Source organism: Hylobates moloch, unplaced genomic scaffold, assembly GCF_009828535.3.
Source record: "Hylobates moloch isolate HMO894 unplaced genomic scaffold, HMol_V3 SCAFFOLD_9, whole genome shotgun sequence".
Taxonomy (NCBI): Eukaryota; Metazoa; Chordata; class Mammalia; order Primates; family Hylobatidae; genus Hylobates; species Hylobates moloch.
In genome coordinates, this window is record NW_026652284.1 from 24,314,160 (window position 1) to 24,341,456 (window position 27,297).

The following is a 27,297-nucleotide window of genomic DNA, read 5'->3' on the forward strand; positions in this document are numbered from 1 at the left end:
ATAGAAAGTGCTCAATAAACGATAACTGATGTGACTTCAACCGAATGAGTACTAACACTGTTGTGATCTCCACTGGCCTCCAGGTCGATCCAAACTAGAGCTGGGAGCTGGGAATAATGCGCTTTGGGAGCCCGAGGGGGTGTCTGCTCCAGAAATCTGGGCTCCACCAAATCCTAAAAGGCCCCCATTCCCGGGGTTTTGCTGCCCCGGTTGTGGTCACTGGGTATGAAGGGTCGAGAGCCAACTTTTCGGACACAAAAAGAAGGGAACCGGGCCGGTCACGGTGGCTCAGGCCTGTAATCCCAGCACTTTGGGAGGCTGAGGAGGGTGGATCACGAGATCAGGAGTTCGAGACCAGCCTGGCCAACATGGTCTCTACTAAAAATACAAAAATTAGCTGAGCTTGGAGGCGCGCGCCTGTAATCCCAGCTACTCGGGAGGCTGAGGCAGGAGAATCGCTTGAACCAGAGGCGGAGGTTGCAGTGAGCCGAGATCGAGCCATTGCACTCCAGCCTGGGCGACAGGGCCAGACTCCGTCTCAAAAAATAAAAATAAAAAAAGAAAAGAAGGGAACCTTTCCTGCCAGCCAGCAGGCTCCTGCCACTGCCGCCCTTTCCTGCAAGGACGCGCAAGGTCGCCTATTTTCAAAACAGGTTCGCACCTCCAAGCCTTCCTTTATGCGCCTCCTTCCTTTGCCTGGGTTGCCGTTCCTTTTCTCTCTGCTCTTCCTTCTCGGAGATAACGTATATTCTCCTCCAGGAAGCCTTCCTGAATGCCCCAGTCAGCCTCACCTGCTCTGAGCTCCCAAGTACAGTCCTATTTTGGGGCCTCAATTTGTCACCTTTTGTGGGACCCGCTGGTAGTCTGGGTTCTGGTAGTCTGGGTTCCAGTTAATCTTTGACCTTTTTCCTAGTACAGGGATGGCGCACATAGTAGGGCCACAGGCACCGTTTGTTGAATTAAATGAGGCTGGAGAGGGCGATGGACGCAGTCCTCTGGAGCTCTCCAACTTCCTGGAAAGTTGTACCTTAAATAAAAAACCCATCCCGATATGCGGGCTGACTCTGGTCATTTTCGCCTTGTATGATTGGTGAGGTGAGGACGCCTCCAGCTGGACCCCGCCCGAGGTCGCCCCCCGCAAAAGCAGTCTTTCTGGATGCCTGGACAAAAGCACGCGGTCACACATGCTGTCGGGCCAGGATTTTTATCAGGGGTGGGAGCAGCGGGCGCGGGGTTCGGCCAGCCCGCTAGTCACCCTTGGGCGCAGCCTTCACCCTCATCTCGGCCAGTTTGTGGGTGAGGAAGCCCCACTTGAAGCCGGCCACCGGCTCGGCCTCCTGCGACTCGGGGTGCTCTGCGGCCTCCTCTGCGGCTTCGTCCGCGAGTTCGGGGTCCGGCTCCAGAGTGGGCTCGGTGCCGCGCAGCATGGACGCCGCCGCCGCCTGCTGCTGCTGCCACCTGCTGGCGAACGCGTCCCAGAAGCCCGGGCCGCGCGCCTCCGCCGCCGCCGCCTGCGAGGGGGGTCGCGCCGCCAGAGGGCTGCGGGAGAGGGCCGCGGTCAGGGAAGCGGCCGAGCGGTCCCGGGGAGGAACATCGGCTGGGCTGAGGGACGAGTTTAGTGGGGCCGGGGGAACCTGGGCGGAGTCAGGGGCAGTGGTGAGGAGCGGGGTCAGGTGACCAGTGGGGGACCGGGACGAGGAGGAGGGTCAGGGCCTGGAGGCAAGGGGAGGGCTCAGAGGCCCTGGGAAAGGGGGCTGGGGTGGGACAGGGTCAGGGGATTAGGCGAGGGGTGTGGAGGGAGGGGACAGGGATCAGGATCCCTGGGGAGAGAATGAGGTCAGGGGTTCAGGCGAAGCTCTAGGAGGGGGCAGGTCTGGGAAGCTGGAAGGATCCCTGGGAAAGCAGGTGGGAGCGGGAGGGCTGTTCAGATCCCACCTGAGGGAAGCCCCGGGGAAAAGAGGCGGGGCAGGGACAGGAATCAGGTCCTGAGATTGAGGGAAAGGGGGACTAGGGGCATGGGAGAAAGGTGGAGCGACAGGAAGGCCTAGGTCAGAGGCTTAGAGGAGAGCGGGGGACTCAAGAGAGGTGCGAAGATGTTGGGGGGAAGGGCAGTCACGGAGAGGTGATAAAGCTTGAAGTGGAAGCCTCAAGTCCAGGAAGTTCCTTAGGGAACTGGGGATGGGGGTGGGGGGAAAGAATGGAAACCTGGGGGTGGGAGAGGCTGATGGGTCATGGGGACCCTAGGAGAAAAGAATAGGGTCAATGGTGAGAGGGGGATGTGATCAGGATGGAGAAAAGGCAGAAATGGAGAATGTGCCAGAGATAGAGCCAGGAGGGAGACTGAGTTCCCAGGTCCCACCCGCTAATCCTTGACCTCAAAGACCTTCTAAGACAGTGGTTCCCAAAGCAGCATGCTGCAGGGCCCTGGGGGAGCTTGCTGAAAACATGGCTAGATCCCCAAGGCTCTGCCACACCAGCGAAATCCGAGTCTCTGAAGGAGGGTCCAGGAATATGTTTGTGACACGCTTCCTTGGAGGGTGAGGGTTTAGGCAATACTTGAGAACCTTTGAGCTGGATCACCTCCTGCAAACACCTAAAGGTATTCTCCGTTCTTGGATTTTAGAGAGATGGCCCCTCCCAAGCAGATGGGTCGTGAGAGCCCATAAATACCTTCTAGAACCTCAATCCCAACAGCTGGTCAATTCCTCCTGAGATTTACCCTAATCTCCCAGACATGCTGATTTGGCCTGTTTCCTGCTGAGAGAAACAGAAACAGCCTGGGGCTGCCCCTCCCCAGCCCTCAGTGGTTAGAAAGACAAACCTGAAGGAAAGGAATAGGCAGAAGGGGGACCTCAGGACCCTTCCAGAACCACCACAAACACACATGCACATACTGGTCAGCACAAGGCTCTGGTGGCAGCAGCTTATCTTCATCTTCTTTGTTAAACAGAGATGACATTGTCAGCCAGCCTTTCACCCCGACCCCCTGAACCTAGGAAAGGGGTTGGGAGTCAGGGAGGGGGCCCAGCACAACCTCCCAGGACTCCACAGAAGCCTCTGCCAGGCTGCCCAGGGTTGGGGTGGAAGAAGGGAGAATACTCACCCGGCGGGCCAGCTGTGACATGGGATTGAAGGTCTCCTCGGTCGATTCTGCTGTCTCAGACTCCACTAATGCTGGGTTCTCCCTCTGGGACACAAGAGCCCCACACAGCATGAGAGAGGCTAGCCTAGTACACACAGACCAGGCACCCCAAATCCCACAGAACTAAACACACACCTATACACTCCACAGATCCACAAGGGCACATGGGAATGCATACAGGTACACCTGCAGAGTAAATCCCTGCAGACACCCTTTTTCTCGTGTGTGTGTGTGTGTGTGTGTGTGTGTGTGTGTGTGATGGAGTCTTGCCATGGTGTGCAGTGGCACGATCTTGGCTCACTGCATCCTCTGCCTCCTCCCGGGTTCAAGTGATTCTCCTGCCTTAGCCTCCTAAGTATCTGCGCCTACAGGCACCCACTACCGCCCTGCTAATGTTCGTATTTTTAATAGAGATGGGGTTTTGCCATGTTGGCCATGCTGGTCTCGAACTCCTGGCCTCAAGTGATCCTCCCACCTGGGCCTCCCAAAGTGCTGGGATTACAGGCGTGAGCCACCAGCCTGAGCTGCAGACACCCTTGAGCACACATACCTGCCCAACACAGACACATCCGTACACACCTAAAAGCACGTGGACATGGGCATGCACTCTGATGTAGACACACACCTGTACATGAGCATGCCCCCACATGGCTACAGCTCTTCACCTGTACATAGACATACGTGTTGTGAGGTACCTATACAAGGACACACACAGTTATACCATTCACGCCTGTGCACTTATACAACCACAGACAGCTGCACGGAGGCCTATCCGCAACACACAGAATCTCTCCACCCAACCACAGATACCAAAACACATACACCATATAAACATAACACCTGCAAATATCTACACAGAGGCATGCAAGCATAGACTGCTACCCAAAATGTTCACACCTGCACATACACTTTCACTGGGGATTCCACCCAGACACTGATCACACCAGTCACCCACCGACATTTCTGCACAAGCCCAGCCTTAGACACCAACCGTTTCTCCAGACATTCACGAATTCAAACCATTCCCCGCCCCTCCGAACCGATTCCTGCCTCTGCCACATTTTGTGTGATTGTGTGACTGCCACTTATCACAGCCTCCAGACACAAGACTGTCCCTGGTTTCAGAAACTTTGCTGTTGTTGTTTTAAGACAAAGTCTCACCTGTCATACAGGCTGTAATGCAGTGGAGCCTTGACCTCCCTGGGCTCAAGTGATCCACCCACCTCAGCCTCCTGAGTAGCTGGGACTGCAGGTGTGTGCCACCATGCTTGTCTAATTTTGTATTTTTTTGTTGAGATAGGGTTTCACTATGTCACCCAGGCTGGTCTCAAAATCCTGGGCTCAAGTGATCCTCCTGCCTCAGCCCCCTGAGTAGATGGGATTATAGGTGCCCGCCACCATGCCCAGCTAATTTTTGTATTTGTAGTAGAGTCAGGGTTTCGCCATGTTAGCCAGGCTGGTCTCGAACTCCTGACCTCAGGTAATCCACCCTCCGTGGCCTTCCAAAATGCTAGTATTACAGGCAGGAGCTACTGTGCCTGGCCTGTTTTTTGTTTGTTTGTTTGTTTTTGAGACGGAGTCTTGCTCTGTCACCCAGGCTGGAGTGCAATGGCGCGATCTCAGCTCATTGCAACCTCTGCCTCCCAGGCTCAAGCAATTCTCCTGCCTCAGCCTCCCATGTGGCTGGGATTACAGGCACACGCTGCCATGCCTGGCTACTTTTTTTGTATTTTAGTAGAGACTGGGTTTCACCGTGTTGCCCAGGCTGGTCTTGAATTCCTGAGCTCAGGCAATCCACCCGCCTCAGCCTCCCAAAGTGCTAGGATTACAGGCATGAGCCACCGTGCCCGGCCCAGCCTGTTTTTTTGTTTGTTTGTTTGTTTTTTGTAATGTCAGAACAAAGCATGGTCTGAGTATGGCTTTGATCTGATGCTGCTACAGTGACCTTTCTAGTACAGGCGCCACTCCCCCTACCTCTAGTAACATGGGGCTCACTACATCACTCCTACTTCTGCTCCCATTAGAAAGTTGTGTCCAGCTAAGTGTGCCCATGTGCCTACTGCCCACTGGTCCTAGAAGAATCTCTTCCATGTGGCAGCCTCGAGATCTTTGGAGACAGTGGCCACTCCTCCTATGGTCCCTAAGTCTTTTCCCTCTCGGTTTTCTTGAACGTCCTGGCTTTCTGATGCTGTACCATGCTCTTTACCATCCCCGAATGTGCCATCTGCACAAATGTGGCCCCCCCACCTCCAAGCCTATCCTGTGCCCCACTTCATACTGCTCATTCCTGCTGCCCCTCTGCACATGCTCCACCCAGCATGCATGGATAGCACCCACCTCCTCTGCCAGGTCTTCCTCAGATTCCCCACTCAGGGTCTGTAGCACTTTGGACTTGTAGGTTTTCCAGAAGGCCTGGTTCATGGCTGCAGGGAGAAGGGGCCTGGCACGCAAGCACAGGAAGGTGGCGGCTCAGTGGGTACCAGTGAGTCTGGCTCTAGGAACTTGGTGAGGCCAAGAGCCTGTCCGAGGGATCCAGTGACTTCATTAAAGATGCACCAGCCTCCCCAGCTGGCACAGTGCCCAGGAGGTGAACCTGATCCAAAGGAGTCAGGGGGTGGGGGATGGAACAAGCTTCTGCCAACTTAGCCCCTTGTCTTGACCCATATTGGCCAAGAATAATGAAGACATCTGTCTCTAGAGAGGCTTTCTTCCTGGGCCTAGGAGTACTTGAGTTGTTCATCTCTTAGCATGGCTCCAGGAAAATCTTCTTCCATTCACAAAATCCTGAGGTCTGGGACACACACTGGAGCCTCTGTGACTGTAGTCGTACCAGTTGTGTCCTCAGCAGGGCTCCACCCTGTGTCCCTACTCAGCCTCAATGAACTGGAGCAGGAAGGTCCACAGGCCCCCAGTGGGCACCTTGGGCTTACATTTCACTCCTTTGTCTGGGCTGGAAACTGATTCCTCTCCCCAGGGATACACGTGCCTGTCTCCTTGTTTCCTGGCAACAGACTCCAAAGAGCTGGAGCCCCTGAATTATTGCTAAGCTCCTCTGGCCCCTTCCAGCTGAGTTGGCTCTGGCCAGCCTGGGAGGCACCAGGCTCCTGTGAATGGGGAAAGGCCCTCTAGGCCTCTGCCCACTCTGAGCATGCAACACCTAGGCCTTTGCTGCCAGCCCACCTCTGGGAGCCCAGGGCTTAGAGAAAGGAGGCAAAGATGGAGAGGTCCTTCTATGAGTACTTGTGAGAGGAACTGAGCCCTCTGGAGTCTGGATGCCTGAGGACTGCAATCTCTGGGGAGGAACAACACCCTTCACGGATTTGGCTGGGGTCAGAGAGAGGATGGAGACTCAAGGGAATAACGGGAGCCCGGAGAAGTGAGGGCTTTTTCAGGGACTGGAGATACCTCGGGAAGCCCTGGTGGGGCTGGGATTCCAAACTTATTCACTCTCAGTCATTTACTAATTTATTCATGACACAGACATTTATCAGTGCTTTCCAGAGATAAAGCATCCCACCCCCACCGCGGAGTCCAAGGTCTGGGAAACAGGAAGGGATGACAGGGGCAGAGGTTGGCACTGATACTGGTTGGGCCAGGCCAGGGAGAGCAGGGCAGCAAGACGGCCCCGAAACCCCCAGGCGCACGCACCACCCCGCGCCTCCCCAGCGAGGGCGCGCGGGGCCATGCCCTTCAGTGGGCACACTTCTGGGGACCCGTCCTGAGCTCGGTCACTGACGTCGACGGCCGCCTGGCGGCGCTCGAGCCGCTGGCCGAGAGTGACGTCATCAGAGGCGGTCCGGCCGAGCCTGCCTCGCCCCCCGGCGTGGCCTGACGTAGCTGATCGGCCCGGAAGCGCTCACACGTGTGCTCCCGGCCCTGCTCCTGGCCCCTAGGCCGGCCGGGCTGTTTCTGGCCATGGGTCGCTCTCGCCGGACAGGGGCACACCGAGCGCACTCTCTAGCCCGGCAGATGAAAGCGAAGCGGCGGCGGCCGGACCTGGATGAGATTCACCGCGAACTGCGGCCTCAGGGACCCGCACGGCCCCAGCCCGACCCAAACGCCGAGTTCGACCCCGACCTGCCAGGGGGCGGCCTGCACCGCTGTCTGGCCTGCGCGTGAGTCCCGGACGAGCCCGGCCTGGGGCAGAGGACGGTCCGCGGTACCGGCCGGGAGATGTGAAGTTCAAGCCCCAGGCCGCGCGGAGTCTTCTCTCTTGGGACCTGTGGGTCCGCCCGCCTCCCGTTTCTCAGACCCGGATCCTGGCGTCAGGGACAAGCTAGGGCTAGGGAGATAGGCGTACTTGGGAGACTATCACCTCCTCACTCTCCTTCTCACTTCCATCCCTGCAGGAGATACTTCATCGATTCCGCCAACCTGAAGACCCACTTCCGATCCAAAGACCACAAGAAAAGGTATGAAGGAGTGAGGAGAGGATTGATGGATGGGTGCTCAGCAGATAGGGCTCTCACCTGATCAGCTCCCAACTCCTGTTTTTCTCTCTCCCAGGCTGAAGCAGCTGAGCGTCGAGCCCTACAGTCTGGAAGAGGCGGAGAGGGCAGCGGGTATGGGATCCTATGTGCCCCCCAGGCGGCTAGCAGTGCCCACAGAAGTGTCCACTGAGGTCCCTGAGATGGACACCTCTACCTGACATGGCCTGAAGATGCAGGGCAGAGGAATTGCCCATGGACAGTGACGCAAGAACTAGGCTGGGAGGGAGCGTGCCAATCCCTTTTGCCTCTGGGTTTGGGGAGCGGAGGGCTTCTTCTGAGTGCCCTGCCCCCAATAAAGGAACTGGACAAAGAGAGCTTGCCTCCAACTCTAACTTCCAGGCCGCTGTCTCAAACTTCTGCCCTAGAAGGGCTTGTCTGCTACTTTCTGTGCACCAGGCCTGGGGTGTCCACTCCCCACTTGGTCTATCCCTGCCTTCCCTCTGAGGTCCTAGCATCTGAACTGGAGCACCCAGATGGAGGCCTGATGCAGTGTGGGGTGGCGGGAGTGGGATCAGATTACTCTGTCCTGCTTCCGACAGAGACTGATCCCTAGAAAAGAAGGCTGAGATTGCAGCCCCCTCCCGAGTCACCTACCCCCAGCACCCAGGTGAGAGTCTCTCTTCTTCATTATGGGGCCCGTGGCACCCGCCGCTGCCCCACCATCTTCCAGACAGCATAGCAGGAGCCACCCAGCCCAAGGACAGCTAGCACTGTAGCCACAACTCCCGCCAGCAGACTCCGGGGCTCTGCCTTCAGCTCACCAGCTACCTGCATCTGGAGGTGCACAGAGGGTGTGCCTCAGGGGTCAGTTGAGACTGCCAGGAAGGTGGGGAGTGGGAAGGGGCTGAGTAGGTGTAGCTAGGGGAAGGAGACATGGACGCTGGTCCTGCCCCAGGGAGATTCCACCCCAATCCCTTTCGCCTCACTGCCCATCTGGGCCTGCCTGCTCAGGCGGCAGGGAACGTGACAGCCTGGCTGTTGGGGGTGTCAACCCAGCTATGGCAGGGGGAGGAAGGGGTCAGTCGTGCCAGAAACCATTGATCAGGGGTACTTACCTGTAGTACCCGGAAGTAACCAGGGGTCAGGCGTCGAAATCGCATGGTGGGCAGCACTGGTCTCCCTGGCGGCCTGTAGGGTGGGAGCAGACATGAAGACCAGTGGTCTTCATGACACCAAGAAGTGGAAACTAGGGTAGAGGGGTCTCTGACCTTCTATATACGCAAGACCCAAGCCCTCAGAGGATGCTCACCCGCGCCTGCCTGCCCAGGTCTGGCAGGGGGCGGAGCAACTGGACCTTTAAATCTGGTCCCTTCCCCCACTGCCTACCATCCTGCCAGCCTTAGGAGCAGCTGTCAAAAGAGATCAGCATCAGGCTTGAGCGGCACCTCCCCCACTCTCCGAGGAGGCGGGTCCGGGTAGGCAGGAGAGGCCTTGGCTGGCAGTGCTCAGGAGTCCCAGGCCTGGACCAGGTACTGGGCGGGCCTCCCTCAGCCCTGGTCCAGGCCCCATCCCTACCTCAGATGATTGGATGCCACCAATCAGCATTATTGAAGGAAGGATGTGTTATTAGCTCCCACAACAGTATGCCTTTATCCATTTGATTTCTGTGAAATCAACCACCCCTACCTCAAGGGAGGGCACATTTAACCCATTTTTTTTTTTTTTTTAAAGACAGAGTCTCACTCTGTCACCCAGGCTTGAGTGCAGTGGCATGATCTCGGCTCACTGCAACCTCTGCCACCCAGGTTCAAGCGATTAACTCCTGCCTCAGCCTCCCAAGTAGCTGAAATTACAGGCACCTGCCACCGTGCCCGGCTAATTTTTGTATTTGTAGTAGAGACGGGGTTTCACCATATTGGTCAGGCTGGTCTTGAACTCATGACCACATGATCCCCCCACCCCCCACCTCGGCCTCCCAAAGTGTTGGGATTACAGGTGTGAGCCACTGTGCCTGGCCAATTTAACCCATTTTTTCAAGACAAAGTTTCTGCAGGGACTTCCCTGCCCTCAGCTTGAAACAATAATAAAAGCATATCTGCATATACCAATTAAGGAAGCTGCCCATGACACGTTAAAAATAGTAGTCATTGGGCCGGGCGCGGTGGCTCACGCCTGTAATCCCAGCACTTTGGGAGGCTGAGGCAGGCGGATCATGAGGTCAGGAGATCGAGACCACCTTGGCTAACATAGTAAAACCCCGTCTCTACTAAAAATACAAAAAATTAGCCAGGCGTGGTGGTGGGCACCTGTAGTCCCAGCTACTCAGGAGGCTGAGGCAGGAGAATGGCGTGAACCCGGGAGGCGGAGCTAACAGCGCCCCACGATCCCCCCACCGGGGTAAAGGAGGGAGACCCCAGCCACTCAAAAAAAAAAAAAAAAAAAAATAGTAGTCATTGTTCTAAGCACTTAACTTGTATTATTTCATTTGCTATCGATTATCTCTTAAATGAAAAAGTATGGCTGGGCAGCACTTTGGGAGGCTGAGGCAGGCAGATGGCTTGAGCCCAGGAGTTCAAGACCAGCCTGGGCAACATGGTGAAACCTCATCTCTACTAAAAAAAAAAAAATTTAACCAGGCATGGTGGTGCATGCCTGTAGTCCCAGCTACTCAGGAGGCTGAGGTGGGAGGATCACTTGAGCCCAGGAGGTGGAGGCTGCAATGAGCTGAGGTTGCACCATTGCACTCCAGCCTGGGTGACAGAGCCAGACCCTGTCTCCAAAAAAAAAAAAAAGAAAATACAATTTGCAGAATAGTATGTAGACTATCTGCAGATACAGAAAATAGAAGAATATCCCAAATTTAGTAGTGGCCCCCACTGGGGAACATAATAGAGACACACTGGGAAAAGGGCACATCCTCCTTCCACTTAACCTATTACTTTTGAAATGTATACAGCAAATATGTAGAACTTTATATTCATAAAGCTTTTCAAAATAGGCTGGGCATGGTGGCTCACGCCTGTAATCCCAGCACTTTGGGAGGCCGAGGTAGGTGAATCACTTGAGGTCAGGAGTTCGAGACCAGCCTGGCCAACATGGCAAAACCCTGTCTCTACCAAAAATAAAAAAATTTGCTGGGTGTGGTGGCGCACACCTATAACCCCAGCTACTCAGGAGATTGAGGCATGAGAATCACTTGAACCTGCAAGGGAGAGGTTGCAGTGAGCCAAGACTGTGCCACTGCACTCCAGCCTGGGCAGCAGAGCAAGACTCTCTCAAAAAACAAACCAAAACCCTTTAGAAGTTGCCAGCTGGGCGTGGTGGTTTATGCCTGTAATCCCAGCACTTTGAGAGGCCGAGGCAAGGAGATCACTTGAGGTCAGGAGTTTGAGACCAGCCTGGCCAACATGGTGAAACCCCATCTCTACTAAAAATACAGAATTAGCCGAGCATGGTGGCGCACGCCTGTAATCCCAGCTATTTGGGAGGCAGAGGCAGGAGAATAGCTTGAACCTGGGAGGCGGAGGTTGCAGGGAGCCAAGATCATGCCATTGCACTCCAGCCTGGGCAACAAGAGCAAAGCTCCGTCTCAAAAAAATAAAAATAAATAGAAGCTGCCACTTATTGTGTTCCTAACTGCCTAGCCCTGGCAGGTGCTGGGAGCATAGAGTAAAGGCACCGTGGTTCAGGGAGGAAAGGGGCTGGTTCTCACCTCTGGTGGCAGCTCAGGAAAGATATTTGATGAAATCAAGATCTGTCTACCGAACACTGATACAGGCTCTATTAGAATTTACTGGACTTCCCCAGAGTGCCACAGGGAGGCTGCTGCATGAAGAGGCAAAAATGTTAAAGGAGGATGCAGCATGGAGTGTTCAAGGGACACAGACCTGAGGCAAAAGACAAAGCTGGAGACGGGCATTTTGCAAATTTGAAGCCAACTGGCTCACAAAAAGAGGCCGTTAATACCAAGTGTGAAGGTGGGATGGCATCACCAGAGCTGGCCAAGTTCAGAGAAGCTGGAAATGTCAATTTGTATGTGACGTTATTAAATGATGACAACACACATACACTACATGGGCCAACCACGGGCGAAATTCAGACTTTGGGTCTCTGGGTTACAGGTAAGGTCGTGACAGGCTTTGACGACTGGGGGTGCTGCAGAAATTCTGAAGTAGGTGACAACAGGTAGCTCCTTCCCACAGAATTAAAGCGATAATATCTACCCCATGATACAGATTTCAAAGTACTTGATGTCATCACAGTGCTAAGGCCTAGGAATCCCCTTCTGGAGACGAAGAAACAGATTCAGAGAGCTGTAGAAGTTGGGCTGAGTCACATAGCAGTTGAGTGTGGAACGGATTTTATCTGATTCTTTTTTTTTTTTTAAGACAGAGTTTTGCTCTTGTTGCCCAGGTTGGAGTGCAATGGTGCAATCTCGGCTCACTGCAACCTCTGCCTCCAGGTTCAAGCAATTCTCCTGTCTCAGCCTTCTGAGTTGCTGGGATTATAGGCGCCCGCCACCATGCCTGGCTAATTTTTTGGATTTTTAGTAGAGACAAGGTTTCGCCATGTTGGCCAGACTGGTCTCGAACTCCTGACCTCAGATGATCCACCTGCCTCGGCTTCCCAAAGTGCTGGGATTACAGGCGTGAGCCACCGCACCTGGCCTTTTTTTTCTGAGATGGAGTTTCACTTTTGTTGCCCAGGCTGGAGTGCAATGATGTGATCTCGGCTCACCTCTACCTCTACCTCATGGGTTCAAGCGATTCTTCTGCCTCAGCCTCCTGAGTACCTGGGATTACAGGCATGTGCCACCACACCCGGCTAATTTTGTATTTTTAGTAGAGATGGGCTTTCTCCATGTTGGTCAGGCTGGTCTCGAACTCCTGACCTCAGGTGATCCGCCCGCATAGGTCTCCCGAAGTGCTGGGATTACAGGCATGAGCCACCGCGCCCAGCTGATTTTATCTGATTCTAAAGTCCTGGGAGTCCCCTGACCTGAGATGATGATGATGAAAATGAACATTTACTATGTGTCAGATATTTTTCTAAGACGAAAGCTCTTACTCTGGGGTTCAGAATTCAGGGGATCCATAAACTTGGATGGGAAAAAAATATATTTTTATTTTTGCTAACCTCTAACCAAAATTTATCATTTCCTTATATATGGATTGAAGTAGTAGCAGTATCTTTGGCTTAGTCACCAATAGAAATCACAGATATTTTCATATCAAATTGTAGTTACTGCAAGTATCTCAAAATATTTATGCTCGAATGATTTCAAAATCACAGTGATTGTTAAACCACCGCTAAATTGTTCGTGAGCACCTTCTGTTTCAGATGCTCCTGTGATGTAGCCGCCATTAATTGGGCACCTCCAGGCCTAGCAGTGGTTCAGTGACCAAAGGGTGAATCTGCCTGTTCTGAGTAGGGCTTCTCCACTCTTCTGCATTCCCTGTTTTTAGTTGTTTGCTGATCAATATGTAAGAGGAGGGGAGTCAAAGACCACCCCACAGTTTAATGTTATTCAAGCTGGTCGACAATACACTGAGGTCATTAAAAAAGGAAAATTTAACTTTTGGCCAGTCTTGTTAATGTTAGTAAACACATAATATCATAAATTTCTGGTTTATTTTTTTGAGATGGGGTCCTGCTATGTTGCCCAGGGTGGCTTTGACTCCTGGGCTTGAGTGATACTCCCCCGCTCAACCTCTCAACCTCTCGAGTAGCTGGGACTACAGTCGTGTGCCAGCCCTCCCCAGCTCCAAATTTGTTTTTTGTTTTTTGTGGGGTTTTTTTTGAGACGGAGTCTTGCTCTGTCGCCAGGCTGGAGTGCAGAGGCGCGATCTCGGCTCACTGCAACCTCCGCCTCCCAGGTTCAAGAGATTCTCTGCCTCAGCCTCCTGAGCAGCCGTGACTACAGGCGTGCACCACCACACCCAGCTAATTTTTGTATTTTTAGTAGAGACGGGGTTTCACCATGTTGGGCAGGCTGGTTTCCATCTCTTGACCTCGTGATCTACCTGCCTTGGCCTTCCAAAGTGCTGGGATTACAGGCATGAGCCACCATGCCCGACCAAATTTGTTTTTAAATATAGTTTTGATAATTGTTCTCATTGTAACCCTAAGCATTTTGTTTTGTGCATTTATTTATTTATTTATAATACAGAGTTTTGCCCTGTTGCCCAGGCTGGAGTGCAGTGGCACGATCGTGGCTCACTGGAACCTCCACCGCCTGGGTTCAAGAGATTCTCCTGCCTCAGCCTCCTGAGTAGCTGGGATTACAGGCACCCACTACACCCAGTTAATTTTTTGTATTTTTAGTAGAGATGTTGTTTCACCATGTTGGCCAGGCTGGTCTTGAACTCCTGACCTCAAGTGATCCGCCCACCTCAGCCTCCCAAAGTGCTGGGATTACAGGCGAGAGCCACCATGCCCGGCCTGTTTTATGCCTTTATAAGCAGCTATTCTAAGAAAGCGTTCACAGGCCTCACCAGATGCCAGAGTCCATACTGCAAAATCCAAGGGAGGCTAAACACCCCAGTTCTAAATGTTTTCAAGCCATTAAGATACTGTGCACAGCTGCCCTTTGAAGTACGGTCTACTATATCTCTTTTACAGACCCAGAAACTGAGGCGCAGAAGTTAGGATCAGCCCCAGGTCACACAGCTAACAAGAGCTGGCCTAGGCATCCAGGGACCCGGCCCCCTAAGCCTCTGTGCTTTGCTACTGAGCTTGGCGCTCCTCTTGTGGCTTTTTCTTGAGGAGCACAAGGGTCAGGGTCCCACCCCTCGATATGAGGCCAGTGGCACTGCCCCCAGCTGGCGCGAGATGCCAGAGCCCTAGGATGCCTGAAGGGCCAGGCAGGAGGCGGATGGGCGTGGGCCAATGGCTGTCGCAGCGCCTCACCTCGCCGTCTGTGTGAGCCCAGGTATGCAGTAGGCTCCGCCCAGGACCCAGCCCGGCCCCTCCTCAGGCCTGGGCTCTGGGAGCGGAAATTCCGGCGACAGCGGGGCAAAACAGGAGCTGATTCAAGCAGGCAGCGCTGGGCCATGGAACCGGTAGAGACCTGGACCCCCGGAAAGGTGGCAACTTGGCTGAGAGGTAGGTGGGGCCGGGGTAGAGTTGGGCTTAAAGGGGACTAGGTGTGGTGTCCCACCGGGAAGGGGGAGGAGAGGAAAAGGAAAAAGAACCTGCGGACTGGGTGCGGTGGCTCACACCTGTAATCCCAGCACTTTGGGAGGCCAAGGTGAGTGGGTCACCTGAGGTCAGGAGTTTGAGACCAGCCTGGTTAACATGGTGAAACCCCATTTCTACTAAAAATACAAAAATTATCTGGGAGTGGTGGCAGGTGCCTATAATCCCAGCTACTTGGGAGGCTGAGGCAGGAGAATCGCGTGAACCCAGGAGGCAGAGGTTACAGTGAGCCGAGATTGTATGGCTGCACTCCAGCCTGGGCGACAGAGCGAGATTCATCTCAAAAGAAAAAAAAAAAAAACCTGTGGGCTCTGTCAGTCGGTCAGTCAGTCAACAAGTATTTACAGAGCACCTACCATGTTCCAGGTACTGTGCTGGGCAGAGAGACAGGTGAAATGACCCCGGGGGGCCCAAGGACCCAGAAGGGGGCCCCTCATCGTGGCAGCAGCCCAAGAGGCCTCTAGGGTGGTAATGGGGAGGCGGTGTCATGAAAACAGGAGGGAGGCCTGGCAGGCCCACGCCCGCTATATCTCCATCTTCTCTGGCCCCAGGGCCAGTGGGCTGTTGTTAAATCCATTTCTTCGAGTCAGAAACTGACACACAGAGCCAGGAAGTGATTTGCTCAGTCTCTGGTGTCTTTTTCCCCAGTCCACACCCTGAGCTCCTAGTGAGAGAAGCAGAAGCCCTAGGCCAGACTCAAGAGGTTGACACAGCCCCACCCTGGGGCTCCTATCCAAGGGGCAAGGTGCTGTCCAGTCTCAGCGAGCCCAGACAGATGGGAAGCAACACACCCCACAGGCGGACTCAGGGAAGGAAGGGCCTCCTGACACGCAGTGCGGCCAGGAGCAGGCAGTCGGGACACCCCTCCCAGAGTGGGGAGCTGGAGCGCACTAGAGACAGGCTCAGGAGGACCAACCCTGGTAAGGGCAGGAATTCAGGGCTGGATTCAGACTCCCAGGCTGGATTCCAGGCCCACCCCCACCGCTCGCCAGCTCTGTGACCGTAGGTCTCAGTTTTTCTGTCCATCAAATGGGAAAGGCAACTCTGACCTTATGAAGTGGACAAAGTGAGACAATCTGACATGGTTCATCTGTAGCTCAATGCGTAGGTCTATTGGGAGGGCACCAGCCCAATACAGTCACCATGCAGGAAGGAGGTGGCTCGGGGTCCATAGCCAGGGAGTGAGAGGTTCATGAACTCCCAGTCCAGTGCTCTGAATGTGACACAGGGAACACACACACACACACCCCCCATTGAAGGAGCCTGGCTCAGGAGGGGAAGAATTCCTTCGAAGAGTGAGCAAGCTGCTTAACCTCTGTGTCAGTTTCCCATCTGTAAACAGGATAATGATAGTCTTTACCTCCTAGAAATGCAGTGAGAATCAAATGTGTTAATATGTGTAAAGCTCTTATAGATTCGCATAGCACATAGTAAGCCCTCAGTAGACACTTTTCTTATTTTTGAGTGCCTGCCTTGTCCAGGCACAGGCCGGGGGTTAGAGACAAATGGTTATCTAAGGCCTGACCTTTGAAGAGCCTGTGATAAGATGGGAAAGACCGATGGTCAAGTGCAGGGGTTTCTGGAGGCTCAGGGGCAGTGGGAACAAGAGGAGAGCCCTGCATCCCACTCAGCCTGGGAAGTTACGGAAGGCTTCCTGGAGGAAGTTAGATGAAAAAGGAAGTGAAGGAGCTAGAAGAGCAACGCCAGCAGGAGGAATAGCACTTGCAGACGCTGAGGTGAAAGGGTGTTCCAGGAGCTGCTAGGAATTAGCTCTGTGCATGTGAAGTGTTGAGTTTGGGGGGCTCTTCAGGATATGGTGCTGGAAGGGAAGTGGTAGCCTAATCATACAGGGCCTGTAGGTCATGGTAAAGTCTGGCAATAATAATATGATGGCTATTATTGACTGTCTCCCACGAACCAGACAATGGCCAAGGCCTTGACATATGCCGTGTCATTCAACACACACATGATTAGAAGGCAGGTACTTTTATTATTCCCACGTTACAGGTGAGAAAACTGAGGCACCGAGCAGGGCTATTACTTGCTCAGGTGTTCACAGTGTCTCAGTGACTCCATAGCCTCTTGTTCTGATCCCCTGTATCATTAGTTCTCAAACTTAAGGGAGCATCACAATCACCTGCAGGATTCATTAAACTACAAACTGCTGGCTGGGCGTCGTGGCTCACACCTGTAATTCTAGCACTTTGAGAGACTGAGGCAAATTGCTTGAGCCCAGGAGTTCGAGACTAGCCCGGGCAACATAGTGAAACCCCATCTCTGCAAAAAATACAACAATCAGCTGGGTGTGGTGGTGTGTGCCTGTAGTCCCAGCTACTTGGGAGGCTGAGGTGGGAGGATGGATTGAGCCTAGGAGGTCAAGGTTGCAGTGAGCCGTGACTGTGTCTCAAGACCCTGTCTCAAAAAAAAAAAAAAAAAAAAAAAAAAAACTACTGGGCCCCAACCTCAGAGTTTCTGATTCAGCAGGTGTGGGGTGAGGCCTGATCATTTGCATTTATAACAAGTTCTCCGGTGAGTCTGCTGCTGCTGGTCTGGGGGCCACTTTTGAGACCCCATGTCCTATACTTTCCTGCTCCTCAACTCAGTGGCCTCATCTGTGAAATGGGGAGAACAGCCTGGGTGTCAGAGTTGTCATTAGGGTTAGACTAGAGGGAAAAGAGCTTTGCAGGCGTGAAGAACCAGGCCAAAATGTCCTGACACCTCTGCTTCCCCGAGCTGACCCTTGCTTTCCCTCCAGGTCTTGACGATTCTCTGCAGGACTATCCCTTTGAGGACTGGCAGCTGCCTGGCAAGAACCTGCTCCAGCTTTGCCCCCGAAGCCTCGAGGCTCTAGCTGTGCGGTCTCTGGGACACCAGGAGCTCATCCTGGGCGGGGTGGAACAGCTCCAGGCCCTGGTGAGTGAATGCTGGTCACACTGGCTGCAGCTTCCACCAACCTGGGGGGTGTGATGGGGGGCTGGCTGCTGCCAGGGAGGTGACTTGCCCTCTTTCTGGCACAGAGCTCCAGGCTACAGACAGAGAACCTGCAAAGCCTGACAGAGGGACTGCTGGGGGCAACCCATGACTTCCAGAGCATAGTCCAAGGCCGCCTGGGGGACTGTGCCAAGACCCCTATTGATGTCCTCTGTGCGGCTGCGGAGCTGGTGCGTGAAGCTGACGCCCTCCTCTTCTGGCTCAGCAGGTACCCGGGTTGAGGTGACGAGTAAGGGACTCTTGTCATCCTTGGCCTCCTTCAGGGCGTGGGAGAGAAAAACAGAGCTTGGCTCTTGTTCAGATATGGTGAACCAGGCGTGGTGGCTCACGTCTGTAATCCCAGCACTTTGGGAGGCCGAAGCGGGCAGATCACTTGAGGTCAGGAGTTCGAGACTAGCCTGGCCAACATGGTGAAACCCCATCTTTACCAAAAATATACAAAATTAGCCAGCTGTGGTGGTGCACACCTGTAATCCCAGCTACTGGGGAGGCTGAGGCAGGAGAATCACCGGAACCTGGGAGGTGGAGGTTCCAGTGAGCCGAGATCATGCCACTGTACTCCAGCCTGGGCGACAGAGTGAGACTCCCTCTCAAAAGAAAAAAAAAAAAAAAAGATATGGCGGAGCAGGGCAAAGGGATTAATCCACCTGTGCAGGGGCACGGGGATGCCTGAGCTCCCACCCCACCCTCCAGCTTGTAATAATCAGTCTCATCAACAACCACTGAATGGAGAGCCTCCCCAACCCTGTGCACTGGCTGCCGCTTGTCCTACAGACCCCACCTCAAATGTCATCTCCTCGGGGAAGCTTTCCCTGTTGTACACTCTCAAAGCTATGCTATTAATAAATAATAAATAATAACTTATTATGAACTCATTATCCAATGTTTCATGATACTCATTACAGCCAAAGTTAAATTGATATTGATGTATGATGTCTTTAATGTCTGTTTCCCCAGCGCCTAGAACAGGGCTTGGCATGTGGTAGGCACATGACAAATAAGTCCTGTGCTAATCTCTTTAGATGTCTCAATCATCTCCTTTACTCTAAACCAAAACCCATCAGGGCAGGTATTATCCCCAAGTCTCTGAGGTGAGTAATTGGTGAGTAATTGGCTCTGAGTGGTTAAGCATAGTCCCTTAACCACTGTGCCATTCTTCCCCTACCAGGTACCTCTTCTCCCACTTAAATGACTTCTCGGCATGCCAGGAGGTCCGGGACTTGTTAGAGGAGCTGAGTCAGGTCTTGCATGAGGTAGGAGAACCAAGGGCCAGGCTTGGCCCATGCCCTAGAGACCAAGCTGGGCTAGAGCTTTTTATAACCTGTGAATCAGCCCAGGATCGGGTATGAGGATTGAGACGGGCGAGAAAGGAGGAGAGGAAGCCCTGCCACTGGGTATGGGATGTTGGGGCCTGGGGTCCCCTAGCTGGCAGGGGAATTTTGACACTCAGGACAGGGAAGGAGGGGAGGGCACATGTGGTGACTTCTGGGGGCCTCATATCAGGGAAACGAGCCCTCTGGTTAAAACGCTGAGGCCCTGTGGTTCTGGGCAGGGTCCAGTGTAGGGAAGGCAGGGAGGGACTGTAGGGAATCCCACTCTGCCCCCAGGAGAAGGCAGTCCCCCATGGCCCTTGCTCAGGGGAGGCCCCTGCTCTCATTTTGCTTCCAGGATGGTCCAGCAGCCGAGAAGGAGGACACAGTCCTGAGGATCGTGAGTCTGTGGGGTGGGAAGGGAGTGGGGGTAGGGGCGATCGGGCTCAGGCTACACAGCCCGCTCCCCTCCCCCAGTGCAGCCACGTGGCTGGGATCTGCCACAACATCCTGGTCTGCTGCCCCAAGGAGCTGCTGGAGCAGAGGGCCGTGCTCGAGCAGGTGCAGCTGGACAGTCCATTGGTGAGCCCTGCCCTCCCACCTCTCACTTCTGACCCCTTGGCAGCCTTGTCCGGGCCCTGAAATAGGTTCCAGGATCCCGCAGAACCCTGTGCTGCCGTGGCTGGAAAGCCTTTTTTGTAGAGATACTAAAATGGAGGCCCAGAGGATTGGCCAGGGTCTCCCATTGCTCTGCACCTCCCCAGTCCTCAGGGGCCACACGGGTGTGGCCTCAGGTAGTGTGTTCCAGCCTTGGGATGGAGACAGGCAGGGGCTTGGGGGCAGTTAGGAGAAAGGGAAAGTATGTGACCTTTCTTGGTTTAATCTTTGACCAGTGGGGAAGACCAGAGCCCTATCCCTGCCCTGTCCCTGCTTGTCCCTTTAGGAACATTGCTGAGAAGCTGGTACCTCAGAAATCAGGGTCTCCAGCTTCCCTCTGGCTCTTAGCAGAGGAGAAGGCAGAGGCCCACAGGAGTAGCAAGTCCAAAGTCATACAGCAAGTCTGGGCAGGAGCAGTTTGGGGTCAGCTCTTGCCACAGTTCCACCCACCGTAGAGGCCTGGTGTCTGGCGGGGGTCCTGCCTATTGGCCCTGTTGCCCCCCAGCCCCCGGTGACTACAGCCTCTGCCTCTGCAGGGCCTAGAAATTCACACCACCAGCAATTGCCAGCACTTTGTGTCCCAAGTGGACACCCAGGTGAGAGCCCCACACCATTCTCAGCCGCCCACCCCCGAGGCCTCTCACCTGCAAGCGAGGCCAACCTCAGGCCCCATTCCCCACGCCAGGTTCCCACTGACTCCCGACTGCAGATCCAGCCTGGAGACGAGGTTGTCCAGATCAACGAGCAGGTGGTGGTGCGTGAGGAGAGGGACATGGTAGGAGGTGAAGGAGTCACCGAGTGGAACCCAAGTCTGGTGGGTGGGGAGGCACCCAAGGGTTCTGACCAGGGTTGTGGGAGCTGCCTTCCAGGAGATGAGGCAGCTAAGTCTGGTGAGAGCATCCTCTGCCGAGCCCAGGTGACGGGGCCCATGGAAGCTCCCAGGAGGCTGCATGAGGGGCAGGCAGAAGTGGGAGGCTGAGAGAGAGCTCCCGGCACGAGGGTGAGAGTTGGCGGTTGCTTCGGAGCCTCCTGCCCGGGTTGATGCCAGCCAGTGTTTCTGTCCCCCAGGTGGGATGGCCCCGTAAGAACATGGTGAGGGAGCTGCTGCGGAAGCCAGCCGGACTCAGCTTAGTGCTGAAGAAGATCCCGATACCGGAGACTCCCCCACAGGTACCTTTCCCTGCTGCCCCCCGACCTGCCTTCAGACCCCCCCGACAGGTACCTGCCCCCACCACCCCCACACCTGCCTTCAGACCCCCCCACAGGTACCTTCCTCTGCCACGCCCCCCTAGCTGCCTTCAGACCCCCCCACAGGTACCTGCTCCTGCTGCTCCCCTACCCCTGTTGCCCCCCAACCTGCTTTCAGACCCCTGTCTCCATCGCTTTGTTCCTGGTTGTTCCCCAGACGCCCCCTCAGGTCCTGGACTCCCCGCACCAGAGGAGCCCATCACTGTCTCTGGCCCCACTGTCTCCCAGGTAACAGGCTCTCTCCAGGTGTGTCTTGGTGGGGAGACCGTGGGCTCATCCCATCCCCCTTGCCCTCCCCAGGGCCCCATCTGAAGACGTCTTTGCCTTTGACCTGTCTTCAAACCCCAGTCCCGGACCCAGCCCTGCCTGGACAGGTAGTCTCAAAGCTCCATGGATGCCCCGGACACGGCATCTGGGCACCCAGTTCTGACCCCAAGCCTGGGACTAGGCTCATAGACTTTTCCTCTCTCTCCTCCCTCCCTGACAGACTCTGCCTCCCTTGGCCCTGAGCCCCCGCCCATCCCCTCGGAACCCCCAGCCATACTCCCAGCAGGGGTAGCAGGGACTCCAGGGCTCCCTGAATCCCCTGACAAGGTAAGCTCAGGGGCTTAGCAAGGAGGTGGGTGAGTCTGGACCTAGATCCTTCTCTCACCCTTCTGCTGTCCTTTCAGAGTCCTGTTGGTCGGAAGAAATCAAAAGGTATGAGGTGCGCTGGACTAGGTGGGGGTCCCCCTGTTTGAGGAGCTGTTAAAAATCTTTACATGCTGGGCAAGGCCACCCCCATCCTTCCCACACAGCCTCTCCTGGAAACAGCTCTGTTTCTGGGGTCAGACAGAGCTGTGCTCCCAGTCTGGGCCTCTCACCAGCTCTGTGACTTTGAGCAAACAGGTTAGCCTCTAGTCTTCGGTTTGCTCATCTCTAAAATAAGAAGGGTCATCCCACCTCAGAGATGACACATGTAGCATTCTGAGCAGAGTGTGGGTTCAGAGATCTCACTTGGGGATGCTCGTGGAAGGCAGGGAGCAGGTTTAGCGGGGGCACCTTGCCAGCCCCTCACTGCCCAGCTTGTGCTGTGCTGCTATAGGCCTGGCGACCCGGCTGAGCCGCCGGCGGGTGTCATGCCGTGAGCTGGGCCGGCCAGACTGTGACGGCTGGCTCCTGTTGCGAAAGGCACCGGGTGGCTTCATGGGCCCGCGCTGGCGCCGCTGCTGGTTTGTGCTCAAGGGACACACGCTCTACTGGTACCGCCAGCCCCAGGTAAGACCCCATACACATAAACAGGTAGGCAAGTGAGTCACTTCCAGGCCTCGATTCTCATCTGTATTCTATCATCCACTTTTATTCCTGGTCCAAGGCTTTGATGTTCCCATCTGTAAAATGGGGACTTTATTCAGAGAGAAATGAGTTAATATATGTATAAAAGCAGTTCGGAAAAGGTATCACAAGAGGTATAGAGAAAAATCTTTTTTTTTTTTGAGACAAAGTCTCGCTCTGTTGCCCAGCCTGGAGTGCAGTGGCATCATCTCGGCTCACTGCAAGCTCCGCCTCCCGGGTTCACGCCATTCTCCTGCCTCAGCCTCCCGAGTAGCTGGGACTCCAGGTGCCCGCCACAACGCCTGGCATATTTTTTGTATTTTTAGTAGAGACAGGGTTTCACCATGTTAGCCAGGATGGTCTCGATCTGACCTCATGATCCGCCTGCCTTGGCCTCCCAAAGTGCTGGGATTACAGGCGTGAGCCACCACACCCGGCCCCGAAAAATCTGGGCAACATAGCAAGATGGGGTCTTGTTATGTTGCCCAGGCTTGTCTCAAACTCCTGGGCTCAAGTGTTCTGCCTGCTTCAGCCCCCCAGAGTGCTGGGATCATAGGCGTGAGCCACCACATCTGGCTGAAAAATCACTTCTATTCTGCCCACTTCTCCTTATCCTTCTGATATTCTGTCCATCCCAATGATGGGCCATTCATTTATTACTCGTTTATTCATTCAGTATTCAGGTGCCTACTGTGAACCCAGCTCTAGGCTGGGCACTATGGACACAGAGAAGAGTTGGATGGTCTTTGCTTCTCCAGAACTTAGAGGCTAGTAGGGGAGAGGGATGAATACACACTCAAGGACAATATAGGGACCGTGTGCTAAGATAAAGGGAAAGCCCAGGGGATATGTGGGAGCACAGCAGAGGTGTCCAGTCCATCCTGAGGAGTCCAGATGCCCCCTGACAACGCAATACCTGGCAGTTAGTTGCATGGGAAGGGGAAAGAAAACCAGGAAGAGAAAGCAGCATTCAGAAAGCTCAGCGGTACGAAGCAGTTTGGTTTGTGTCTCCTGAAGGAACAAATGCATGAGCAGGCTCTTCTCGTTTGGTTTTTTGGTTTTTGTTTTTGAGACAGAGTCTTGCTTTGTCACCCAGGCTGGAGGGCAGTGGCATGATCTCAGCTCACTACAGCCTCAGCCTCCCAGGTTCAAGCGATCCTCCTGCCTCAGCCTCCTGAGTAGCTGGGACTACAGGCACAGGCCACCATGCCTAGCTAAGTTTTTTGTTTGTTTGTTTTGTTTTGTTTGAGATGGAGTCTCGCTCTGTTGCCTAGGCTGGAGTGCAGTGGCACAATCACGGCTCATGGCAACCTCTTCCTCCCGGGTTCAAGCAATTCTCCTACCTCAGCCTCCCGAGTAGCTGGGATTACAGGCACCTGCCAGCACGCCTGGCTAATTTTTGTATTTTTAGTAAAGATGGGGTTTTACCATGTTGGCCAGGCTGATCTCGAACTCCTGACCTCGTGATCTGCCCACCTCTCAAAGTGCTGGGATTACAGGCATGAGCCACCATGCCCAGCCTTCAGGCTCCTCTTTTTTTTTGGCTGTTTCTCTGTTATCTTTGGCTCCCCTTTCCTGGCTTAGAGGCATCCTTTGGCCACATCTTCTACCCTGACCCCAGATTCTAGCCCTGAGTTCCAGAAACAGAGAGACTTGTTAGAGAGCCCAGGAGATGCCTTCTCCTCTCCACAACCCTCAGGAGCCCCAGGGGTAACTAGGAGCTGACTGGGCCTTGAGGGTATTGGGGTTCCAACCTGACCCTCATGCTGTGATCCCCCCAGGATGAGAAGGCTGAGGGCCTCATCAATGTCTCCAACTATAGTCTGGAAAGTGGACATGATCAGAAGAAGAAATAGTTAAGTCTTGGGGTGTGATGGGCTGGGGGATGGAGACAGAAGGGGAGAGGAAGGGTGACGGGGTAGCAGTGGGAGGTGTGGCAAGTGGCTGGGGCGCCCAGAATCCAGCCTCTCTGGGCTGTGGGTGGGCACGCCCAGGCTGAGTGATGCTCCTCCACTCCCTGGCAGTGTGTTTCAGCTCACCCATGACGTGTACAAACCCTTCATCTTCGCTGCTGATACCCTGACAGATCTGAGCATGTGAGTGCCGCCTCCGTCAGCCCCTCCCCTCCTATGATTCCCAAACTCTGTGACCTTGGGAGCCTGCACTCAGGAGCCTGGAGACGCAATTCCAGCTCTCTCAGAGTGGTTGGTCAAGATACTCACTTCTCTTTCTCTCTCTCTTTTTTTTTTTTTTTTTGAGACAGAGTCTCACTATGTCGCCCAGGATGGAGTGCAGTGGTGCGATCTTGGCTCACTACAACCTCCGCCTCCTGGGTTCAAGTGATTCTCCTGCCCCAGCTTCCTAGGTAGCTGAGACTACAGGCGCCTACCACCATACCCGGCTAATTTTTGTATTTTTAGTAGAGAGGGGGTTTCACTATGTTGGCCAGGCTGGTCTTGAACTCCTGACCTTGTGATCCGCCCACCTCGGCCTCCCAAAGTGCTGGGATTACAGGTGTGAGCCACTGCACCCGGCATCTCTCTTTTTTTTTTTTAATTAAAAAGTTTTGTGGGGAGATGGGTTTGCCCTAGCTGGTCTCAAGCACTTGGCCTCAAGCAATCCTCCTGCTTCAGCTTCCCAAAATGCTGGGGTGACAGACGCAAGCCACCGCATGCAGCCAGCACTCACTTCTCTAAGCCTCAGTTTCATCATCTATAAAATGGGTGACTAGGAGTTCATCCCTCTCAGAGTTGCTCTGAGGATCATTAGAAGATAATGTGGGTAAAAAGCCCCCAGCATACAAGAGGGCCCCGGTGAATGGAAACCCTGTGAGACCTGCTTGCTCTCCATAGGTGGGTGCGTCATCTCATTACCTGCATCTCCAAGTACCAGTCTCCAGGCCGGGCCCCCCCGCCCCGAGAGGAAGGTAGGTGTCTCACAGGGTTGAGTGGGAGGAAACCTCACCTGAGCCTCTGCCTTTCCTGGGATGGGGGCTGGGAACTCGAATGCCCTAGGCCACTCCCTGGCCTCCCAAAACCCTGTGGGTTCCCCAACTGCTCCTCCTCCCCAGACTGCTACAGTGAGACCGAAGCAGAAGACCCGGATGATGAGGCTGGGTCCCGCTCAGCCTCGGTGAGTAGGGGGCTGCCGGGGGTAGGAGGTGGGGGTAAACAGCAGGGCGTGGAGCTCAGACAGAGACCCTCTGTGCTTCCCACCCTGCCTGCAGCCCAGCCCTGCTCAAGCTGGGAGTCCCCTCCACGGAGACACATCACCTGCAGCCACCCCCACACAGCGCAGCCCACGGACCTCCTTTGGCTCTCTGACAGGTGCTGGGCTGGAGTTGGGAGCTGGGCTGGGGGCTGGGGTGGGCACATCCTCATCCTGCTCCTCCCTCCCGCAGACAGCAGTGAAGAGGCACTGGAAGGAATGGTACGGGGGCTGAGGCAGGGTGGCGTGTCCCTCCTAGGCCAGCCACAGCCCCTGACCCAGGAACAGTGGCGGAGCTCTTTCATGCGGCGCAACCGAGACCCTCAGCTCAATGAGCGAGTGCACCGTGTGCGGGCGCTACAGAGCACACTCAAGGTCAGCTGGGGGGCTCTGGGCACAGCAAGGGACTAGGCTCTGGGCTTCAGACTTTGGTTTGCTGCTCTCACCTCCACCCTGGGCACCAGACTCCAGACTCAGCTCTGGACTCTGGGCTTAGCAGCTGACAGTGGGCTCAGCTGTGGACTGGGCCAGGCTCTGGGTTCCGAGTGGGGATTTGAGTCTCACCTAGGCTCCTCGTGCCACGCTGGCCAGGTGCTGGCTTCTAGGCACCGGACTCCAGAGTGAAGTCTGGCCTCGGGCTCTGCCCACTTCCCTGGGTGATCATGGTCCCTTAGCCCCTCCTCTCCACACAGGCAAAGCTGCAGGAGCTGCAGGTCCTAGAAGAAGTGCTGGGTGACCCTGAGCTGACAGGAGAGAAGTTCCGCCAGTGGAAGGAGCAGAACCAGGAGCTGTACTCAGAGGGCCTGGGAGCCTGGGGAGTGGCACAGGCTGAAGGCAGCTCCCACATCTTGACCTCTGACTCCAGAGAACAGTCCCCCCACTTGCTGCCCTCTGACCCTGAAGAGCACTCCCATCTCTGCCCCCTGACCTCAGAGAGTAACCTCCGACTTCCTGACCTCTGACCCTGGCTAGCACTGTAGCTCCTGACCTTTGATCCGAGGGCCACCTCAACCCCAGCTTCTGATGTGTCCAGGACAGAGCATCCCTGGATTCTGTTCAGGGTGGGAAGTAGTACTGCTAGTCATGGTCTCACTCCGAGCTGACCCCTCTGCCTGGGCTTTGTGCCACCCTCTCCCTTGCCAAAGAAGAAACTCTCCCACCCCATCCTCCCATCCCTGGGGCCACAGCCCTGCCTCTCCAGTTCCTTGGCACTTCTCCCCCAAACCAGGTCTGTACAGGTGTTCTTTATTTTACATGAGGGCTACTTTCCAACCAAATAAAGTCAATTTTTCTAAAAATGGGTCTACATGTATCTTTACTTCCATATTCGAATTGGAAATCTGCCCCCCAGTGGGGACTGGGGTGAGTGCTCTTGGCCAGAGGGTGGGTGGCAGACCCTTTGTGCAGCCCGTTGGCCTAGGCTCTGTACCCGAGCTCCAAGCCTGCCAGGATGGTGGGGGATGACCCATGGCTAATGAGGGCTCCGACTCGTCCACCTCTCCCCAGCTGTTTGAACGCTAATGGTGATCTCCTACCCCATTCCCGGGGGGCACACAATGAGAAACTTCCACTTTGTAGATGGGGAAATGCACTTTGCATGGAAAGGTGGTGGGGACAGTCCTAGAGACTGGGCTGGTAGGACAGGGCAGCTGGTGGGGAGGGGTGCAGGTTGAGGTCTGCCCTGGGAACGCCCTGGGGAAAACACTTCACTCCTCATTCCAACCTCACCTCCACCTCCTCGATCCAAGGCAGGGACACGTCCCTGTGACGCCATTCAGGCTGCATGGGAGATCTGACCTGC

The 27,297-nt window shown here is 54.8% G+C and overlaps 4 protein-coding genes across 6 annotated transcripts; 2 read left to right on the plus strand and 2 right to left on the minus strand.

The window, feature by feature from the left end:
- Positions 1–1,188: 1,188 nt before the first annotated feature.
- CUNH1orf232 (chromosome unknown C1orf232 homolog) lies at positions 1,189–6,027 on the minus strand. Its single transcript, XM_032758427.1, has 4 exons — positions 5,480–6,027; positions 3,104–3,187; positions 2,895–2,992; positions 1,189–1,539 (listed from the first exon to the last, which is right to left on the minus strand). The coding sequence occupies exons 1-4, from the start codon at positions 5,561–5,563 to the stop codon at positions 1,248–1,250; spliced, it is 558 nt and encodes a 185-aa protein (XP_032614318.1). The 5' UTR covers positions 5,564–6,027; the 3' UTR covers positions 1,189–1,247.
- Positions 6,028–6,863: 836 nt separating this feature from the next.
- ZNF593 (zinc finger protein 593) lies at positions 6,864–7,946 on the plus strand. Its single transcript, XM_032759393.2, has 3 exons — positions 6,864–7,257; positions 7,492–7,554; positions 7,649–7,946. Exons 1-3 carry the CDS (start codon positions 7,058–7,060, stop codon positions 7,788–7,790), a joined length of 405 nt encoding a protein of 134 aa, XP_032615284.1. The 5' UTR covers positions 6,864–7,057; the 3' UTR covers positions 7,791–7,946.
- Positions 7,947–8,032: 86 nt separating this feature from the next.
- Positions 8,033–26,794, plus strand: CNKSR1 (connector enhancer of kinase suppressor of Ras 1). Of its 3 annotated transcripts, none has more exons than XM_058444337.1 (22): positions 8,033–8,239; positions 12,279–14,676; positions 17,525–17,682; positions 17,787–17,968; positions 18,929–19,013; positions 19,429–19,470; positions 19,548–19,652; positions 20,264–20,323; positions 20,413–20,481; positions 20,796–20,897; positions 21,133–21,203; positions 21,276–21,349; positions 21,463–21,569; positions 21,647–21,674; positions 22,060–22,232; positions 24,071–24,144; positions 24,314–24,385; positions 25,142–25,215; positions 25,360–25,421; positions 25,516–25,615; positions 25,690–25,871; positions 26,189–26,794. In XM_058444337.1, exons 2-22 carry the CDS (start codon positions 14,625–14,627, stop codon positions 26,456–26,458), a joined length of 2,142 nt encoding a protein of 713 aa, XP_058300320.1. In that variant the 5' UTR covers positions 8,033–8,239; positions 12,279–14,624; the 3' UTR covers positions 26,459–26,794. The 3 variants fall into 3 exon arrangements, with proteins under 3 accessions (XP_058300320.1, XP_032615285.1, XP_058300321.1); XM_032759394.2 differs by having other exon boundaries at positions 14,194–14,676; positions 26,189–26,763; XM_058444338.1 differs by having other exon boundaries at positions 14,504–14,676; positions 26,189–26,763.
- ZNF593OS (ZNF593 opposite strand) lies at positions 8,234–8,732 on the minus strand. The gene is made up of 2 exons (XM_058443672.1): positions 8,688–8,732; positions 8,234–8,406 (listed from the first exon to the last, which is right to left on the minus strand). The coding sequence occupies exons 1-2, from the start codon at positions 8,730–8,732 to the stop codon at positions 8,260–8,262; spliced, it is 192 nt and encodes a 63-aa protein (XP_058299655.1). The 3' UTR covers positions 8,234–8,259.
- Positions 26,795–27,297: the final 503 nt, after the last annotated feature.

What these genes read in the sequence shown, in the direction of transcription:
- ZNF593 (XM_032759393.2), top strand. Translation starts at nt 7,058, where the DNA reads ATGGGTCGCTCTCGCCGGACAGGGGCACACCGAGCGCACTCTCTAGCC. An exon ending in CACCGCTGTCTGGCCTGCGC is followed by an intron (nt 7,258 to 7,491) that starts GTGAGTCCCGGA and finishes CCATCCCTGCAG; the next exon opens with GAGATACTTCATCGATTCCG. An exon ending in TCCAAAGACCACAAGAAAAG is followed by an intron (nt 7,555 to 7,648) that starts GTATGAAGGAGT and finishes TCTCTCTCCCAG; the next exon opens with GCTGAAGCAGCTGAGCGTCG.
- ZNF593OS (XM_058443672.1), bottom strand. Translation starts at nt 8,732, where the DNA reads ATGCGATTTCGACGCCTGACCCCTGGTTACTTCCGGGTACTACAG. An exon ending in GTTACTTCCGGGTACTACAG is followed by an intron (nt 8,407 to 8,687) that starts GTAAGTACCCCT and finishes GTGCACCTCCAG; the next exon opens with ATGCAGGTAGCTGGTGAGCT.
- CUNH1orf232 (XM_032758427.1), bottom strand. Translation starts at nt 5,563, where the DNA reads ATGAACCAGGCCTTCTGGAAAACCTACAAGTCCAAAGTGCTACAGACC. An exon ending in AGGAAGACCTGGCAGAGGAG is followed by an intron (nt 3,188 to 5,479) that starts GTGGGTGCTATC and finishes CTTGTGTCCCAG; the next exon opens with AGGGAGAACCCAGCATTAGT. An exon ending in CCAGAGCCTTGTGCTGACCA is followed by an intron (nt 1,540 to 2,894) that starts GTATGTGCATGT and finishes CCTCTCCCGCAG; the next exon opens with CCCTCTGGCGGCGCGACCCC.
- CNKSR1 (XM_058444337.1), top strand. Translation starts at nt 14,625, where the DNA reads ATGGAACCGGTAGAGACCTGGACCCCCGGAAAGGTGGCAACTTGGCTG. An exon ending in TACCGGAGACTCCCCCACAG is followed by an intron (nt 20,898 to 21,132) that starts GTACCTTTCCCT and finishes GTTGTTCCCCAG; the next exon opens with ACGCCCCCTCAGGTCCTGGA. An exon ending in ACTGGTACCGCCAGCCCCAG is followed by an intron (nt 22,233 to 24,070) that starts GTAAGACCCCAT and finishes TGATCCCCCCAG; the next exon opens with GATGAGAAGGCTGAGGGCCT.